Source organism: Mus caroli, chromosome 17 (assembly GCF_900094665.2).
Source record: "Mus caroli chromosome 17, CAROLI_EIJ_v1.1, whole genome shotgun sequence".
NCBI lineage: Eukaryota > Metazoa > Chordata > Mammalia > Rodentia > Muridae > Mus > Mus caroli.
In genome coordinates, this window is record NC_034586.1 from 17,372,315 (window position 1) to 17,393,910 (window position 21,596).

Here is a 21,596-nt window from a genome sequence, read left to right on the forward strand (position 1 = left end):
GTTATTAGTGTCCTTCTTAAAATCCTCTTCCATCATCATGAGATATCATTTTAAATCGGAATCTTGTTTTTCCTATGTTGGCGTATCCAGGACTTGCTGTGGTGGGGAGTACTGGGTTCTGAAGATGCCTAGGAATCTTGGTTTCTATAATAAGATTCTTATGTTTGTCTTTCACCATCTGATAATCTCTGGTGTTAGATGTTCTAGGTGTCTCTGGCCGGTCTTTCTTCCTCCTGTGAGTCTGGTAGTCTCTTTTAGCACTCCTGGGAGACCAGCTCTCTCCTGAGTCCTGGGGGGTCAGAGCACTCCCTGTAGGCAAGCTCTCCTCTGGCTAGGAAGGTGCACAGAGGTGTGAGGTCAGCTCCACCTCCTGGCTGAGGATGAAGGCCCAAAGTTACCCTGTCCAAGAAGCTCTGTTGTTTCTGCAGCCCCTGCCTCTCCTATGCGGACTAGCCTCAGAGAGACCCCAGATAGAAAATCAGTATGCAGCTTTTTAGCATGCAAACAAGCAACAATATATGTAAGATTCAAATATATTATACATGTAGTTATTATGAAATGACTAACTGAAATATTCTTCCAAAGAGAGGAATTGGATAGGTGTAGGTGTAGGTGGGAGGCACAGGGCTTGAGGTTGGGAATAGGGTTAGGGACAGGGTTAAGTGTAGGAGTAGGGTTAGGGACCTCAGTCTCTCTTCTGATTCCACGCATCACAAACCTGTTCCAATCAAATAATGGTTCCTCCTACCAACTCCAATTGCCTCCCTTCCCCAAGCTGTTCCACAGGATGATCTGCAGCTGAAGTGTAGCTTTCCTGTTTCTGAAAGGTACTGTCTGAATCCGGATAGGTTCCTAAAAACAGCCTGTGGAAGTTCCTCTAGGAATGCTCATCAGCTTCCTGTAATATGGCTTTTACCATGGTCTTCTATAAATGCAACTGCAAGTTCCAATTTCACAGACTGTTTCATTGGCCATCAACCCTGATATGGTGATTGTGTCTGCCCCATTGAATTGCATATTTCTCACTCTGCACAAGTGCTTTTCCACATACCCTCAGCTGGGAGTCTACGTGAACCTATTTTGTGCACTCTCATCATATGCTTGCTGCTTCTTAAAAAGGGCCAGTAAAGACACCTAACTTTTAATTGCCTGCTGTGTGAGCCCCAACATCCCTGATGTAGCAAATAATTATTTGTGAGCAATTGAAAGTATGAACCTCTGTGTACTCAAGATTCTATAAACAAGATTATCTTTCAACAATCTCTCAATACTGAGAACAACACAGATTCTAACTCAGTGGTTTCTCATGAGCTTAATTAATTCCTTATTTTTGAAAATCAGGGAAAAATTATGTAATGATACAGTTTCATAATATACCACCTTGGGCAGGGTCCAAATTTCCTGAGTATTTCTGAATTTATTATCAATAATCTAATATAATGGTTTGCCTTGGTGTGACAATTTTCTCTTTTAGTTTCAGTATTTTAAAATGACTTTCCACAATTTTGAGATTTCTAAACTGTACATCAACATGTACCCGATCTATTGTTCACTGGCTAGCTCATTAAAGCTTTATAATCTTATATATTTTAAAGACTGGACCCAACCATGATGTTAAGTTTAATACCTTAGTAAAGTCAGTTACTGAATCTTGTTTCAGGATGAAATGTTCTCAGATATATATGATATTACCATTCTGTAAATTAGTTAACAAAAAAGAAATAAAATCTAATACATCCCTTGTGATATATAGAGTGATGAGCTACAACAGGACAGGCTAACACAATGGTCTGTAATATTTGCCCATGGCTTATTGAAGTTGAATCACTTGGTGTCATTGAAGTTGAATCACTTGGTGTTAATATGAGTTAAGAGCCACATAAAGAAAGACAGTCTAGTGGATTTTGTCACTGACAACCTTGAAGCAATAGTAGTTTCATTTGTTCTTGGTAGAGAACTTTCTCTCACTCTTCTTGGAATTCAAGGTAGAAAGCAGCCTTATTCCTCAGTCGATGGCAGTAAGGCAGGAGCATGGAACAGTCTCTCTTATTTTAGTTAACACAATTGTGTTCTAATACAACGGTTCTAACATTCCTAATAATACAGCATTGTCATAAAATACAAAGTACATTGATGTAGGTGGATTCATCTAGAGAAAAAGGAATGTTTCACTCTAAGATCATCAGAAATATCTGTTTTCCTATGGTCTTCTGTAACCTGTTAGAAGTTCATAATACTCCCAAAGGAATTTCTATTGACAGGTTGAAAAATATTGGTCTAGTTTTAATTTTATGTTACAAGTATGGAGAAAATAGTAATGGGTTCAGCATGTTGTATGAGAGACATTTTCTACAGAGATGCAACACACATATCCATCTACCTATCCCAAGTCAAAACTGAAAACAACCAAGTCCAACTTGTTCAATCAATGAAATTTATTGCAGTTATATACACAACTGTGGGGAAGGAGTTGGTGATCAGAGCCCAAGGGACTCAAAGACAGTTTCTATCCTGAAACTTGAAACCAGCATATGATACAGATTATGAATTCTTGACACTGAGAGCAATCTCTATCTGTAGGAATACTGGCATTTTGGTGGCTCAGTTTATCAAATCCTCTTTTAACAAATGATTTGTCTGAGTTTCTTCATTTAAATTAAACATACAGAATGCTTATTGGTATCACTATTTTGAGAGTCATATTATCCGCCATAATCAGATTTCCTCTCAAATGGATTATTTCAGTCTCCATAGAAGTGTTACAGATTCTTCTGGCTTCTCTACTTTGTCTTTATTATGGAATGTTTGATAGTGAACAATTTGAAAAATTTTCTCCATTGGCACATTTTCAGAGATTCTCCAGCATACATGCTTCATAGTTTCTAAGATTTGAACACTAAAATGCTTTCCTAATATTCATAATTAACTCTAGTGTGGAGCGTCAAGTATTGTAAAGAATTCCGCTTGGGTAAAATACATGCCACATGTTTTCCGGAAGAAACTATTTTTCAGGTAAAACTCTTTCCTCGGGTTACATTTGTGAGGTTTCTCTCCTGTATGAATTTTCTGATGTACTGTGAGATAAGCTAAGAATAAAGGATTTGAACATGAACATTTGAAAGGTCACTCTCCTGTATGTATTCTTTGATGACTTCTAAGATGATCTTTCTTGGTGAAGGGTTTGTCTCATCTGCTTCATTTGTAAATATTCTCGAATGTGTACATTTTCAGATGAGTGCTAAGACTACATTTATGTCTAAAGAATTCATCACATTCATTACATGTATAAGGTTCCTCTCCTGTATGAATTCTCTAATGAATACTAAGACTGTATTTGTGAACGCATTTGCCACATTCACTGCATTTATAAGGCTTATCTCCTATATGAATTCTCTGATGATTGTTAATCACCTTTGTGATTAATACATTTGTCACATTCACTACATTTATAAGGTTTCTCTCCTGTATGAATTCTCTGATGAATTATAAGATTGTTTTTCCGGGTAAAAGATTTTTCACATTCACATTTGTATGGTTTCTCTCCCGTATGAATTCTCTGATAAATTCTAAGATCACTTTTAAAGGTAAAGCATTTGTCGCACTCACTACATTTGTAAGGCTGCTCTCATGTATGAATTCTCTGATGACTTCTAAGACTGAATTTGCGGGTAAAGCATTTGTCACATTCACTACATTTATAAGGTTTCTCTCCAGAATGAATTCTCTGATGACGTCTAAGATCCCCTTTGTGAGTGAAGCATTTGTTGCATTCACTACATTTGTAAGGCTTCTCTCCAGTATGAGTTATCTGATGAATACTAAGACCGCCTTTGTGGGTAAAGCATTTGTCACATTCACTACATTTATATGGTTTTTCTCCTGTATGAATTTTTTGATGAATAATAAGATTACATTTTCGGGTAAAGCATTTGTCACATTCACTACATTTGTAAGGCTTCTGTCCTGTATGAATTCTCTGATGATTACTAAGAGTGTGTTCGTAGGTAAAGCATTTGTCACATTCACTACATTTATAGGGTTTCTCTCCTGTATGAATTCTCTGATGAATTCTAAGATGGCTTTTCCGGGTAAAAGATTTTTCACATTCACTACATTTGTATGGTTTCTCTCCTGTATGAATTCTCTGATGAATTCGATGAGTATTTTTGAAGGTAAAGCATTTGTCACATTCACTACATTTATAAGGTTTCTCTCCTGTATGAATTCTCTGATGAATTCTAAGATTGCTTTTCCGGGTAAAAGATTTTTCACATTTACTACATTTGTACGGTTTCTCTCCTGTATGAATTCTCTGATGAATTCTAAGAACACTTTTAAAGGTAAAGCATTTGTCACATTCACTACATTTGTAAAGTTTCTCTCTAGTATGAAATCTCTGATGAATACTAAGACTGTATTTGTAAAAAAAGCATTTGTCACATTCACTACATTTGTAAGGTTTCTCTCCAGTATGAATTGTCTGATGTTGTCTAAGCTTGCATTTCTTGGTGAAGCATCTGGCACATTCACTACATCTGTAAGGTTTCTTTCCACTATTGGTTTGTTTCAGCCCAAGTATTTGTTTAGAGTCAAAAACCTTATCAAGCACTGTCCCATTGTGTTCTTTCTTTCCTATGTGGAGTCCTTGATTTAGACCAATGATAGAACACAAATTTAAACAGTTTACACAGTTTTTATATTTGCAAGGTTCTCTGGTGTTTCCAGTTTCATGTCTGTTTACGTTTGATGACTCAACATGTGTATCCCTGAAGTTATCTTGGTAAAGTACACTTTGGGTGTATTCCTGGATGATTTTGCCATGCTCATAATATTTATAAGACTTCTTTTGGATAGTTACATGCTTGTGAACAATATGCTGTGTGTCTTGATCCAAGCCATTCTCATATTTAGGAAAAGTGCAAAGATTCTCTGAAAAAAAAAAAAGTGCAATTAGAGACAATAGGGACTAATGGATAAGTAAGACAATATCCCATGTTTCCTGACATTTTTCTAATGTAATTTAATGATTCTCAAGAATACAGCTCTCAAAAGTGGTCTTTTTCACAATCATTACATGGATGCTTAGAACAACCTTAAATCTTATCTATAACAAATAACAGGAAATGATAATAGACTCAAAACCCTTATTTAAACAGTGTATTTTGGAGAAGGTGGAAAAAGTAGCTTGCGCAGTAAACTTTGAGAAAGGAGCAAATTAAAATATATCAAAAATTGTTTCTCTATTTTGTTGTTTATGCTTTATGATAGTGACACTATGTAACTTTGGTCAGCTACAAATTCATTATATAATCCACAATCCACATATAATGGAATTCACAATTCAAAGACCATGCTGTGCCAGTACCAAACATAGAGACCACATATAAAAAAGTGAAGAGGTAACAACAAAACTCTCCAACCAACAGCTCTTTCTCCATTTAAAACCTTGTCCATTTTTAAAATTCATAAATAAGTGAAGACTTTAATGCAATAATAAAATTAAAATATTCCAACTATTATATGTGTGGCAATATATTGTCTTGCTCTGAATAGTCATTTTTTTTTTTTTTTTTTTTGAACTTGGAAGTTTTGATTAAAAGTAGACATTAAGCTTGGAGAGATTACCGAGAATATAACACTGGTTCCTCTTCAAAAGAACGTAGAGAAATATAAAAGAAAAACAATGAAAAGTTATGTTGGAAACGAGAATTTCCCTTATTCTGGGAGTATATAGACATTTCAGAGGGATAACATAAACATACAATAGGTAAATTAAAAAATATATATCAGGAATTCTACACAAAAATTATTCTTACCCACAAAAAATAGATTCTTATAATTCTCCAACATCACATCCATGTACAATGTCCTCTGAGCACAGTCAAGACATTCCCATTCCTCCTGTGAGAACTCCACAGCCACATCCTTGAATGTTAACAGACCCTGAAATGGAAAAATACCTGTTTACTATGTGCTACTGGACAAAAGTGATTTCCTAGGTAGAAACGTCCTAAAGAATTAGAGGTAATTTGTGATAAAGCTAAGCCATGATAAATATTTAAGGACAAACAACATCTTCTAGAAGTGCTTAGAAATGAGTCATAAGGTAAGCATTGCTGCTCCTTCAAAGGCAATGTATAGAATGATATATTATATTGCTTACATTCATAAGGTCTCTCCCCTTCATTAACTTTCTAATGTTTTCTAAGACCTTAGCAGTAGATGAAGGTTTTGCCACTATCACTTCATTTGAAAATTTGTCTGTACTTTGTGTTCTATAATCTAAAGTTGTTTCCCAATGCACATATGGAACTACACAACAGATTTCTAATCCCAATTCTCTGAAATGCAATGCACTCTTCTGAGCCCTACAGGCTCAAGGAATACACAGCACATATGTATGCATTCAGCCATATGTACCAACAAACATGAAAGAAAATTGAAAATTAATTTTAATAAACGATGCAAAACAGTCAGTCTTAATTTTATTTTCTATTTCTCTGAAACAGGATTACAGGATTGTAATCAGAAAACTTGTAGGGAATATAAAATACACATTTCTTGTCTAGATTCAGGAGTGTAGCTTTATGAAGTATGGGTTGCTATGAAACAGAATCCCAGTGTCACATCACAGATGGTAAAGTTCAAATGAGTAAAACTGTGTTTCTAAATTCTACAGCTCTCAGTCTTCCTCAACTATGGACACTACATCAATCCTATCCCTAGCAGGGGCTCACATGACTTTATTTTAAAATTCTCAGTTGGCATCCTGAGACCTAGGAACAATGCTGTACCCTTTCTAGAACAAAGATGTACAATATGAAATTCAGAATTATTGAATGAATTAAAAATCACATTTTTCTTTAAACATAAAAGGAGTTTAACATCAGTGAACACAGTCAACATTCCAAAGGACACACAGAATCAAATACTTTGTGAAGTTATTTTATGAGACTATATTCATAACAGTAAATAAAAATGCTACTATTAGATAGCATAGAATTATTGAAAGTTTAATCAAGGTTGATATATGCAATATAATAATAACAAGGTCATAAATTACATATAGTTTTTATTTCTATATTAGGTATGTATATGGAAATAAATGGCACATGTGACAATGCATTCAATTGAAGTAGAATTTTTTGATCAAATCGAGTTTTTTAATTGAGAATTATACTAATTCTTCATGAATTTTTAAAAAATTCATGAGATTGACTTAACTGAAAATTTTAGTCTTGTAATTTTAACTTTATCTTCTTTTGCTTCTACACACATTGCAGCTCACTATCATGTTTAACTTCAGTTCCAAGGGCTGGATGCTCAACTCAGGATTTCAGGGGCATAAGGTATCATTTAATATACATAAAACTATGATTATAAAAACTTAGGTATTTGAAAAAATATTATTGTAAAGAAATATTGCCAAAGCCCTTCAGAGTTTCCCCCTATGTAATACATAGACGGGGTGGGAGAAAAGGTGGATGGAACATTCCTTTTCCTAAAGAAAAGAACAAATTAAGAGGGACATTCATGCATACTTAAAATTTCATGGCTTATGCATAATACTAAGATAATATTTTCCAGCAAATTCCTACTAATATATGGCATGTGTTGAATACAAAGGCACACACAGTAATGTTTATATTATCTCTAAAAAAATAAAACAATAGGGAAGAAGAAAACAATCATCTGTCTATGAGAACTGACCACACTAAGCACTAGGCAATGTCTCTCCTGAGACAGATTTCACATGTCAACAAACCCAAGATGACTATGTGACATAAAATGTTGAAAAGAGATACTATAATACTACAACCTGCATCTCCTCACAAACGCATCAATGTTTTGGTAAGAAAAAGCTATACGTTCCTTTCATCATCTATGTCTCTAGGGAGCTGAAATATTTACTATCAGGTTTAAAGACAGTGAATAGACTTCTAATTCTATAATTTCATAAATTCTATCTTCCATACATTGCTCAGTAATGTCAGTGTCCATGTATTTGCAGATCTACATTCACAAGGTTATTTCTGGAAACCTGACTATTCCTGAAATGCAGTTTATGTGGCACAGGAGACCTTCCATTCCCAGAAATATTAAATGACAGAAGGCCAATGAATGTAGAAATTAAACATCAATATATTCTTTGAACATCGATTATACATTGTCTTTCTGAACTACAGGTCATCGATCCTTGGAAATCTATGTCCTCACAGTATAAAACCCAGTAAAAATATAATTGGACAAGTCTGTACTTGTCCCATTATAAGTGAAAAAGTACTAAAAGACATAATTTTGATTATTGGGGAAGAATAAAGATAATGAAAGAAAACCAACAATATAGATAACATTAACAGAGAAAGAAAAGTAAAGTTTCGAATGGTTTAAAATAATGAAAGGATTTTCAAAAAAATATGGACAGGACACTGACCTGGGGAGCATTTACCAGGGAAGCATTCATTCTTCTTACTGTTCTTCTCCAAGTTTCTATCTCAGGAATTTAAACTGGAAGTCTTATTGAAATTTCACATCAAGGTTTCCAAAATTAAAAGCTAAAATTAATACAACTCTGTTATGGTCAATGGTAAAACAAATAAACGCACACCAAAATCAAAATGATAACAGAAATCTTGTCAACATTCATACAGACAGGAAAGCATGGAATGATATATTTATTATGGAAAGGAAAATGACTACAATCTCAGGCTTTTTTCAAACCTCAACAGGTTCCAGGCACAAATATAGAGTATATGTATACCTGCTGCAAGAAAATTACTACTCAGGGTTATTACTAGGAACTTATGATTCAAGAACTAGAACCAGAGGCAAATGGCTAGTCGGGCCCTAAGATGGATGCCTAGCATTAAATAAAGTTTCATTAGTTATCACACTAGAATACAATATCTGACCCTTTGATCATGTTTCATTTCCTTCTATCTGGCAGATACAGTACATCTATTTTCCATGTGTGTCCTGTTGTCTTGATGTAGAGGCATAGATTCTATCTGCCAATATCATCTTTTGCTCAAATTGATAAATCATTATCAGGTTGAGTTACAGCCATTTTCACCATCATCTAATTTCACATTGTTTGTGAGGTAAAATCTATGTTTCCGTTTACTCTTCTTTCAATGTGAACCTCTTTTCTAAATCATCTGTACATCACTTTGTGAGAATATTGATCACTTGAAAGCAACACAAATACTTTTCTAGGTAGAACATTACAATTACATGTCTTTAAGTGGAATGTCCATGTGCTAACTGTTCTAAGACAGTGGTTCTCCACCTTTGTAATACAGTACCAGGAACTCTTATTAAATTATCTACATGTAGTAGACCCACCTGTAGATTGAAATGGGCGTGGTATATCAGTTTCTAAAACCATCAGTAATATATGTTGTATAGTAGTCTGTGAAAAGGTCAATTGACCCCCAAGGGGTCATGAGCCACAGACTGAGAACAACTGTTCCAGCAAATGTCAAGGCAGAATCATCAAGAAGCTGTCATGGGAGAAACTCTCTGAGGGCTGCTACTCATAAGAGGATATGCATAAAGATAAAGTGAATCATTTCAGGGTGTGCTCTTGGGATGATTCACTCATTTTGTCAGATCCGTCAAAATCCTATCACAGTTGGAAACATCTTCCTGGACATGTATATATCTGTGTCTTGGTATTGTTCCAGGCACTTTTCAGCTTCCCAATCAGCAATACATGGCAAAGAGATTCTCTCTAATGAATCCAGAAAGGGAACTCAACTTGATTTTATGTCAAGGATGCAAAACTGTTTCAGTATCACATAACAAATAATTTAAGGCACAAAATATGTCAGTGACAGAAGCCACACAACCATGTCAATATATCCATGAAAGACATGGGGCAAAACAGCACATTGATTCAATATGAAAGCACTGAAGAAAGAATGTGAGAACAGAAGGAACATAAATCATCATAATCAAGACAGTAGCCAACAACCTAAATCTGTCCTTACAAAATTAGAAGACAGATGTCATTATTGTACTATACAAAGCATGACAAGGATAGGTAGGCTATGCCTCAACACTAATTCATCACAGTGCAACAGTGCTTACAAAGAGAAAGTAAGACATATAACACTTTCAATGTGTTAAATAAGAGTATGGGGAAGACATATTTTTCCAAATTTCATGATTTGGGAAATGTAATTCTTCAATTCAAAAACTAAAAATATCCCACAAGAAAGTTCAAATCTGATAATACTCTTAATAAGCTATATAAAACTACAAGAAAATATCACTTGGTTTTATACATCCCCAGGGAAAATGCTGAGAAGTCAGCAGATCACTCATTGTCTAAAAATGTATTAGATATCCTGGTGTACCATTCATATTGTTAACAGGGCTCTGTAGGTTGCTGGGCAAAGAGAATCATCAGTGGCTCTCCTCAGATGCTGATTCCTAGTGCTGCAAGACCATCCTGTCCAGCAAGGTATGCCCACCAGATGAATATGGCCAAGATTATTGTAAATAACAGATGCTTTTCTGGTTTGAACTAAGGTTAGCCCATAAAGGAAATTCATAGCTGGCACTAGATGCCAGCTAAAAGTCAATGACTGGAAAAAATCACAGGCCCAGGATGGGATTCTATGACTAATAGAATCCCATTATGGGTACATGTCAGAATACTGGAATTTCCTTAAAATTCTTTTACTTACAACATACCCTGTAGTCCTGAGAGCCTAAATCAGACAAACATGGTTTGTAATAGAAAACTCATTTCAGAGACTGCTGGGAAGTAAGACTGAATGAAGTAGGGTGAAGGGGAAGGTTGTAAGAGCTGAAGGAAGGGGAGTGAGGTATACAAATCCACTATCATATACCATGGCAGCTGGAATTATGAATACATGACAGCCTGACTACCAATACAAAACCTGCCTCCAAGTATACGTGAAATACTAGAAGGAGAAATGGGATGAAAACATGAATAACAAGGGATGGGTTAGAAAAATCAAGAGAGGGTATTTCCCAGGGGCCCCATGTGGCACTGTGTGTGTGTGGGGGTGTTCATTTACTGATGAGAAAAATGCCTACATCCTTCTCTTCGGTTCAGAAAAATGTGGCTGCCTAGGTCCCATATGCTCTGGAATGAGTGGGAGAGTGAGAATGTCACTCAGTGTGCTGGGCTACAATGCCCTTTACTTTTGAACAGCATGGAAGAGTTCGTTGGGTTTGACTTTGGGCACATTACCATGGAACCCTTAATTCAATTTATTGTATTAATGCAGGTGCTGCATAACAGCATTTTCCTATATTATAAATTCCACAATTATAGTAGTTCCTCATAAATGTTACTGCTATGTACCTAACCACATCATCAATATGATAACTCTTTTGTCACATTCCAATGGACATGGGATGTTCTCCACTCTGAATCCCATGTACACAAACAATTTTATTTATCATACACAGATTCATTCCTAACACTCCCAATGTTGATATACAGTATTAGCTATCCTGTCACATATCTAGGATCCATATTTAGTCTCACATTAGTTATAACTCTATATTCATTCCTGTGCTGTTATCTTGCCTGCTTTTCTTTCTTTAAAAAAAAGTTTTTTTTTTTTTTTTTGTTTTTCGAGACGGGATTTCTCTGTGTAGCCCTGGCTGTCCTGGAACTCACTCTGTAGACCAGGCTGGCCTCGAACTCAGAAGTCCACCTGCCTCTGCCTCTGCTGCCCAAGTGCTGGGATTAAAGGCGTGCTCCACCACTGCCTAGCTTGAAGGCTTTTCAATACTTCCAGATTATTTGCAGTTTCTTTTTTTTTAAATAAGGTTTATTAATTTTAATTTTTTTCCAGGGATATCTTTACTTCCATGTTGTGTTGAGGACCAATCTCATTTAGAGAGGGGTTCCTCTCGAAGATATGGACACAGGGTAAAAATTCCTAAACAGAACAGCAATGGCCTGTACTGTAAGATCAAGAATCAAATGGGACCTCATAAAATTGCAAAGCTTCTGTAGGGCAAAAGATACTGTCAATCAGACAAAAAGGCCACCAACAGATTGGGAAAGAATTTTTACCAATCCTAAATCTGATAGGGGACTAATATCCAATATATACAAAGAGCTCAAGAAGCTGAACTCCAGAAATTCAAATAACCCTAATAAAAATGGGGTACAGAGCTAAACAAAGAATTCTCAACTGAGGAATACCGAAGGGCTGAAAAGAGCTTGAAAAAATGTTCAACATCCTTAATCATCAGGGAAATGCCAATCAAAACAACCCTGAGATTCCACCTCACACCAGTCAGAATGGCTAGGATCAAAAATTCAGGTGACATCAGATGCTGGCGAGGATGTGGAGAAAGAAGAACACTCCTCCATTGCTGGTGGGATTGCAAGCTTGTACAACCACTCTGGAAATCAGTCTGGCAGTTCCTCAGAAAACTGGACATAGTACTACTGGTAGATCCAGCAATACCTCTCCTGGGCATATACCCAGAAGATGTTCAAACTGGTAATAAGGACACATGCTCCACTATGTTCATAGCAGCCCTATTTATAATAGCCAGAAGCCGGAAAGAACCCAGATGTCCCTCAACAGAGGAATGGATACTGAAAATGTGGTATATTTACACAATGGAGTACTACTCAGCTATTAAAAACAATGAATTTATGAAACTCTTGGGCAAAAGGATGTATCTGGAGGATATCATCCTGAGTGAGGTAACCCAATCACAAAAGAAGTCACTTGATATGCACTCACTGATAAGTGGATATTTGCCCAGAATCCTAGAATACCCAAGATAAAACTTCCAAAACACAAGAAAATCAAGAACGAAGACCAACTCGTGGATACTTCATTCCTCCCTAGAATAGGAAATAAAATATCCATGTAAGAAGTTGCAGAGACAAAGTTTGGAGCTAAGACGAAAGGATGGTCCATCAATAGACTGCCCATCCCATAATCCGCCACCAAACGCAGACACTATTGCATACATCAGCAAGATTTTGCTGAAAGGACACTGATATAGCTGTCTCCTCATATAGTGCCTGGAAAATACAGAAGTGGATTCTTACAGTCATCTATAGGATGGAACACAGGGCCCCCAATGTAGAGAAATTACCCAAGAGCTGATGGGGTCTGTAACCCTATAGGTGGAACAACAATATGAACTAATCAGTACCCCAGAATTCGTGTCTCTAGCTGCATATGTAGCAGAGGATGGCCTAGTTGGCCATCATTGGGAAGAGAGGCCCCTTGGTCTTGTAAACTTTATATGCCCCAGTACAGGTGAAAGCCAGAGCCAAGAAGTGGGAGTGAGTGGGTAGTGGGAGGGTATAGGGGACTTTTGGGATAGCATTTGAAATGTAAATGAAGAAAATATCCAAGAAAAAAAAAAGAACAAAAAAAGGAAAGGAAAAAAAATAGAGAGGGGTTCCTGAGGAAGTGGTGTGTGGGAGCAATGGAAGAAAACAACTCAAAGTCAGTGATAGGTGAAACATGACAGCTCTATTTTCTGCTCGAGATGGCCCTGTAGATAGCTCTCTGCATAAGATAGTTCTCTGTTCTAGACAGCTCTCTGCTAGACAAAAAACAAACAAACAAACAAAAAACTAAAAAAACTGAAAAGCTCTGGATAGCTCATGGGTTTTCTGATCAAAGTAAGAAATGCTGTTACAAAAAAAAAATTGTATTTTCTGATCAAAGTCAGAAATTCCACCAGAAAAAATAAAAAAAGAGCTATGTCAATTCTGAAAACAGTTCTCTCTAGGTATCCCTCTCTATGCAGTTCTGTCCATGAAGCTCTTTCTTGCAGACGAAAGCCCATTCTTTTATTTGCATGAGCAATAAATAAAAGAAAAATCCTTAGGAATTTAAAGGTGTGTACCACCATGCCTGGACCTAAACTTGCTTTGTCTCAGGCTCACCTTAAATTTAGAAATCTGCCTGCCTTTATATATACAAACAATGAGCTTAATTGGGTGGAATCCTGCCATCCTGTCCTGAGATCATCATTACCTCACTCCCTGCTCCTTTGATATCTGAACCATGACCCTTGTTTTTGGTTTTGTCTTTTTTTTTTTTTTTTTTTTTTTTTTTTTTTTTTACTATTTCTTCCTTTTACTGACTCATTAGTGCAGCTGCCTCTGTTCTTTCCAGTTCATGAAGCTCCTAATACAGTTCATATTTAAGCCTTACATTGAGAAATCCTGTTCATATTTTCTTGAACTTGTGTTTTCAGAGTTTGTTTCCACAGCTTTAAGAGCTGTCCTGAAGGTCATAACATTTAAAATTTTGCAGAGGAACACTAAATATATACTCACCTCCTGGACTCATGCTGATTCTAATTATCATGGAGTCATTAAACTTGGTAGGGAGAACATCCCCCATAACTTTGACAGAAAGAACATTTCCTGAAGGAAGAACGTGAAACAAAATATACAAACAAGCCCCACGCTTACAGCAATTGTCAGCACTTGTGGAGGTCCATACCCTACTGGCTCTGCTCTAGGGACAGGAAACCATGTCACACCATCCCTTCCAGGGTCATACAAGACAGCAATGTAGGTCTGTGCATGCCATGCACACAGAGCCTACAGAAGGCCAAAGGGGGTTAGAACCTGACATGTGGATAAATATAAAGTCCCAAGGCTGGTATAGGGAATAGAACCTGAAAACTGGAAGAACCAATGCACATCATTACTGTCTATCATCTGTTGCTCTTAATTGTGTCTAATTACCTGCTATAGAGACCTAAATCAAAGATCACTGAGACAAACTTCATGAAGAACCAAAGACCTTTTCTTAGAGTGCCAGATTGAATGCCAGGTAAGGAAAAACAATCAGACAAAGATAACAAAGACACATGGAAACTTCTGGCAACAAGAGACACTGGTTGGGATGGATACTTGTCCACAATTATGTGTCCCAGGGCGGAAAAAGGTGAAAAGCAGTCAATCTGAAGTAATATGTACAAAGATAATAGTAAGGTCATGTAGAAATTAATGAAACAGATCTAAAGATAATATAATCATTCAACACAACAAACTTGTCTCTGTGCAGAGACTAAAGTACTGAAAATTTTCACCTACTCTAAACTAATAGAGTAACTCTTTATGTATAAAAACTAGACATATAAATGGGGACACTGCAAGGTATAGCAATGATGTCAGTATTATATTATGCAGTGTTGGGGAAAATTATACATGAATAAATCAGAATTGAAAAAGAAATGTGAGTTCTTAGAAAAAGTGAATAAATCAACCTTCTGCATTATAAAACTGCAAGATGCATCAAGCAAGTCCTTAGCTTGAAACAAGAAGTTTCCTCTAACAGTGACTAAGAACTAGACAGAGTAGCATGGAATTCCCCTTTTCTTAGAACAACCAGGTACTGTCAAAAGGAGAATAATCCCTAAAATACAAAGAAGAGGAACACTAGAAATTCATCACACCAAGCTGACTTTTCCTCAATGTCAAAAGCAGAGGAGCTCAAACAATTATTTGCAAAGACAAATCATAGACCAGTTATCAGAATGTACACAGACACACAGATTGTCTCTAAATTCCATGGAAATGGAAGGAAAGCTGAGTTAACACCAGAATGTAAGACTCTTTAAATACCTACAAACTAATGAATGTGAGAAACAAAACATGTAGAAGCAGTGAGAGAAGAAAAATGATCATGTCAATAGACGCATGAAAGCCCTGTCTTAAGACATTTGCCTAGTATAAAAATCCCAAGAATGTGCAAACAGAAGGAACATGCCTCAGAATAATAACGACAAAGAGAAGCACAGCTAAAAAAAACAGTACAATAAAAAGGGCAATGGGAACTCTTCTCCTCTACTCTGAACTAATTCAATACAGTGTTATCAGTGTGTACACATTTCAAGGACAGGAAAATTTCAAGAGGTCAATACAGCAGAGTCAGAGAGCAAGTGGACCTTCTTGAGAAAAAATAACTCAGATCAAGACACTCATACTGTCTACAAATATTTTGGACTCCCTGGTGGTAGCATTCATAGTGTTAAAAACAACTATGCAGACTGCGGCAAGAAGTAGAGTTATCAAAGTCCATACCCAGATTTAAATCCATGTGATACAATTCCAATCAGTCAGGAAAGGCATACCCTCTGGTGTCACAGTGTCAGGACTCTTTTCTGAGTAACAGAAGGCTTTCTGGTTCAATCTGAGGGAAGCTCCATTGAAAAAACAAAAACAAAAAACAAGACAAAACAAAACAAAGGGTTACACAGGGAACATGGCCAAAAGTTAATGATAAGGAATGTAACAGGACTTAGAAGAAAATCTGATGTGTTCTACCACACTCATAGCTAGTGTGTTGCTATGTTCAGCTGGGGTCAAAGAAACTGTTTCAATGGGCAACAGTTATTTCAGAGATTCAAAATTAAACAAATACTGAGAGCAACTGTTTGCTTACTGTACAGCATAATATGAAAAATCCAGTTATCATATCTACAGTTTCCTCAGTGAAAAGTTCCAGAATCATTAATGAAATAAAACCTCACAAAATGAAATTCATGCTCTCTTTCTATTATCACTTGAAGCCCATCTCATCCCTTACTCAATCCCTCTAGCATATCTGGATCCCTTGCTACAATCGCCTTTCTCTTTACCATCCAGGGCTCTTAGTTGATTAATAGGTGAGAATTTTGCCCCAACCTATAGTATATCTAAAAACAGTAAAAAGAGTGTGACCTGATGTCATCTCAGAGCATGCATATGCACTCACTACTCCAGTCTTTGAGGTGCAATATTAAGAACTAACCATAAGAAACAACATTTCTCAAAATTCTGATGTGGTATTTGCATCCTAGAATACATACAAATCCCAAAAAATTAATTGCAGAAAAAAGTTCCCTTAGTAAAGGTTAACGTTTACAACCATACCTTTAATAAAGCTTGCTAAATTAAACTTCCTGATTCAACCAAACCTACAGCAGCTACTTATGTGATTATTATCTAAAAAGCTTTCTGGGGATGCCACATCACCAGGGGGAATTTGCCTTGAATAGGCAAATTGCAAAAGAGCAGAGTTAGAAATAATGGATGGAGTTAAACTCCAGGATCTTTGCAACTGCCACAGTGTCCAAGAGGACCATGTTTTCAGACAACAGGTAAGGCAAATCCTCTACCACATAAAGCTCCTAGGACTATCCTCAAACTCATAACATGCATGAAAACATCAGGATAAGCCCAGTTCACATGATCTAAAAACTTGTGAAGCAGTTAAGATAGCCACAGCAGAATTTTAGACTCTGAGTTCTGATGAGCTGTACCAAAGAACTAACTAGACCCTTGGCCCTGTTACTGCCTATTTCACATCATTCCACCTCCTTTGCCCTTGGAAGTTCCAGATTTACCTCCATGCTAGCTGTGCCTCTGTCCCTTGCCTTTTCAATGGTGACTTTCTTGGGCTATCCATTTGTGTTATATGCTCATGCTCACTTTACCATGTGAACCAAGGTTTTGATTAAACTTTAACTGACATAGCTGATCTGGTTTCCAAACCTCTCACATGAAATGTCATTAGACACCCAATTTCAGCTGTGCCTACAGGTAAAAACACTGTACATTATTAACCCAGCTCAAATCCCATCCTTGGTGAAAGGCATCATTACACCACTACCAGAGATATAGGCAACTCAGAAATGTGGTTCACACATGTAAAGCTAGTATGAAACAGATTTAGCACTCTTAAAAAATGTGAATATGGAGATATGAAGAAGCATTATGGAACGGTGACTGGGTAATTAAAGCTGAGGAAGTAGTGATGAATTTGATTAAACACATGATGCACTCATACCTGGAATTCGCCAAACAATAAAAACCAATGTACATCACTGACTTGACATTTATTTCTTCAGTTTGGTCACTGGTAATCATTTATCCAGACTGCACACTTAACTCTCATGCTAGCAAAGACATCTCCAAATTCTTTTCTGTATTGTTTACTTGAATCGTTATAAAGTACCTCCAGAGCATTTACTGTTTTCTTAAAATTTATGTATTTTAATTTGATGTGTACAGGTTTTTACCTGCAGGTAAGTGTGCATTTCTTACATGCAGTGACGGCAGTGGCCATAAGAGGTCAATATATCCTTTAGAATCTGAGTTGCAGAATACTGTTATGTCACCATGAATGTACATGGAATTGTTTCTGGATACTGCAAGAACAAGTGTTCTTAAATGCTGGGACAACTCTACAGCTCTTGGTTTATTGTTCCTTAATTAGCTATTATTGAGACTTAAATCAGTGAACTGTGAGAGAATTCCTAGGTTACATTCTTAAAGTATAACCCTGAGTGCCAGCTCATAAAAGACACAGGGACACAAAAATTTGACAATAATAGGCACTGGTTCTAAAAGACATATGTCCATAGTAATGTGGCTGAGGGCTTCGGGTATAAGAACATGTCAGTTTTTTTTTTTTTAAAGATTTATTTATTTATTATATGTAAGTACACTGTAGCTGTCTTCAGACATTCCAGAAGAGGGCGCCAGATCTCGTTGTGGATGGTTATGAGCCACCATGTGGTTGCTGGGACTTGAACTCTGGACCTTCGGAAGAGCAGTCGGGTGCTCTTACCCACTGAGCCATCTCACCAGCCCAGAACATGTCAGTTAATGTGAAACAGCACATAGAAAGGTATCAGTAAGTTTGTGTAGAAGTTCATGAAATAAAGACTCAGACATTCCAATGAATCAAGGACACAGACTTGGTTTTGTAAGGAGACAAAATATCTGAGGAAGAATTTTTCCCCTACACCAGAGTAAAAATGTGAATCTCCTGCCAAGTGCTTGCTGATAGAAGCCTGTTATAGCTGTCTCCTGAGAGGCTCCACCAGTGCCTGAAAATACAGAGGTGGATGCTCGCAGCCTACCACTGGACTGTGCACAGGGCCCCAATGAAGGAGATCCAGGAGTTGAAGAACCCAAGGAGCTGAAGGGGTTTGCAATCCCATAGGAGGAACAACAATATAAACTAACCAGTACCCCCATTGCTCCTAGGAACTAAACCACCAACCAAAGAGTACACATGGTGAGACTCATGGCTCCAGCTGCTTATGTAGCAGAGGATGGCCTAGTTGGTTATCAATGGGGGGAGAGGCCCTTGGTCCTGTGAAGTCTCTATGCCCCAGTGTAGGGGAATGCCAGGGCCAGGAAGAGGAAGTTGGTGGATTGATGAGCAGAGGGAGGGGGTAGGAGATAGGGATTTTGGAGGAGAAACCAGGAAAGGGAATAATATTTGAAATGTAAATAAAGAAAATATCTTATAAAAAATGTGACTCCCCAATTATGAGAACTAGAGCTGAACAGGGAACATTGTAATGTATGCCAATGGCATCAGTTATACCTTATGGAGTGCTGTGGAAAGTCTCTCTCTCTCTCTCTCTCTCTCTCTCTCTCTCCTTATGGAGTGCTGTGGAAAGTCTCTCTCTCTCTCTCTCTCTCTCTCTCTCTCTCTCTCACACACACACACACACACATATACACACACACATACACACACACAGAAAGAGAGAGTGAGAGAACCGAATAAAAAGAGAATAAAAAGACAAGCTCTTAGAAACAACTAAAGAATTCAACCTTTAAGTTATAAACCTAGAAAAGGCATTAAGCATGGTGAGACTGATGGAGGAAGCATTTGCTCTACCAATGTCTGAGGAATCGACAGATTTAGCACAGAATTCTCCTTTTCTTTAGACAAATCTTATACTAGTAACACAAGCAGAATTATCAGGGTCAGGTAACCAGCACCTGGCTAGGGACCAGGTTGGAATGGTGAATTTTCTTGTCACTCAGGCCTGGATCTTTGTTTTGGAGTAGTTCTAGACCTGACAACTGGTTCCAATCACGTGAATCCCCTAAACACTTTCAAGCCAGGCACTTACTCTTTCTTAATTATTTTGTAGAGGTCCACCCAGCTTTTTCTTTTCCCTGTCACTCTCCTGGTACATGAGATTAACCCTGCCCCACAAAGAAAAGTCCTTTCCATTCATTATCAGGCTTCCTGATATACAACTACAGCTTTCCAGCTACCCTGAACCCACTCTACACAGCATTCCCTCACACATGCAACCAGCCTACACCTAAAGCGGATCGAGCAGGATGCTGCTGCACCTGATATCTGAGCATTATAGAGAGTTCTGAATCCCCCAGATAAAAGATAGGTAGCTGGAGTTCTAAGCTAGAAATACAAGCCTCCTGAGCTAAAAAGCCACACAACACAAGACAACAAAAATTCTAAATTCATATTTCTTTTGTTCCTATTCCCAATACAAAATACTGAAAATAAGACAAGATGTACTGTAATCAAACCATAACCATAGCAGTATCTCCTAAAAAGAACAACTTAAGTGATATCTGAAATTCAAACCTCTGAGTCATGAAGAACATAACTCCAAGCAAAATGACTAATGGGCACAAAACCATGAGCACACGGCTGAAGGAAGTAGGGACAATGCAGGATAAGAAAAGTGACTTGAAGTAAATAGGCAAAAACACTGAAAAAAATCTAAAATGAGATGAAACAAGATATGAAAATATAAAGAGATATGCAAAGGAACAGAAATCAGTGTGGCAGTTCCTCAAACTGAAGAAAATAAAACTACTTCAAGATTCAGCCATTCCTGTAACTCTAGGGCATATAGCCAAAGGACACTCCGACCTTCCAAGGATCCTTGTTCAACCACAGTCATTGCCCTTTTATTTTTATTTATTTTTAAAAATTTTATTAGATATTTTTTCATTTACATTTCAAATGCTATTCCAAAAGTCCCTATACCCTCCCCTCACCCTGCTCCTCTACCCATCCACTCCCACTTCTTGGCCTTGGCGTTCACCTGTACTGGAGCATATAAAGTTTGCAAGACCAAGGGGCCTCTCTTCCCAATGATGGCCAACTAGGCCATCCTCTGCTACATATCCAGCTAGAGACACGAGCTCTGGGGGATACTGGTTAGTTCACATTGTTGTTCCACCTATAGGGTTGCAGAGCCCTTTAGCTCCTTGGGTACTTTCTCTACCTCCTCCATTGGGGGCCCTGTGTTTCATCCTATAGATGACTGTGAGCATCCACTTCTGTATTAGCCAGGAACTGGCATAGCCTCTCAAGAGACAGCTATATCAGGGTCCTTTCAGGAAAATCTTGCTGGAATATGCAATAGTGTCTGTGTTTGGTGGCGGATTATGGGATGGACCCTCAGGTGGGGCAGTCTCTGGATGGTCCAGCTTTTCCTCTTAGCTCCAACCTATTTCTCTGTAACTCCTTCGATGGGTATTTTGTTCTGTATTCTAGAGAGTATGAAGTATCCACATGTTGGTCTTCCTTCTTCTTGATTTTCTTGTGTTTTGCAAATTGTATCTTGGGTATTCTAAGTTTCTTGGCCAATATCCACCTATCAGTGAGTGCATATCAAGTGACTTCTTTTGTGATTGGGTTACCTCACTCAGGATGATATCCTCCAGATCCATTCATTTGCCTAAGAATTTCATAAATTCATTTTTTAATAGCTGAGTAGTACTCCATTGTGTAAATGTACCACATTTTCTGTATCTATTCCTCTGTTGAGGGACATCTGGG

The 21,596-nt window shown here is 37.3% G+C and overlaps 1 protein-coding gene across 1 annotated transcript in view; it reads right to left on the minus strand.

Moving 5' to 3' along the window:
- Window positions 1-2,420: 2,420 nt before the first annotated feature.
- LOC110283879 (zinc finger protein 501-like) overlaps window positions 2,421-21,596 on the minus strand; it is a 37,976-nt gene continuing 18,800 nt past the window's right edge. Inside the window, exons 4-7 of the mRNA XM_029471641.1 lie at window positions 16,070-16,188; window positions 8,435-8,555; window positions 5,817-5,943; window positions 2,421-4,929 (exon numbers count right to left, since the gene is read on the minus strand). Coding sequence (XP_029327501.1) covers window positions 3,626-4,929; window positions 5,817-5,943; window positions 8,435-8,464 — 1,461 coding nt within the window. The 5' untranslated portion in view covers window positions 8,465-8,555; window positions 16,070-16,188 and the 3' untranslated portion in view covers window positions 2,421-3,625. The remainder of the gene's footprint in view (window positions 4,930-5,816; window positions 5,944-8,434; window positions 8,556-16,069; window positions 16,189-21,596) is intronic.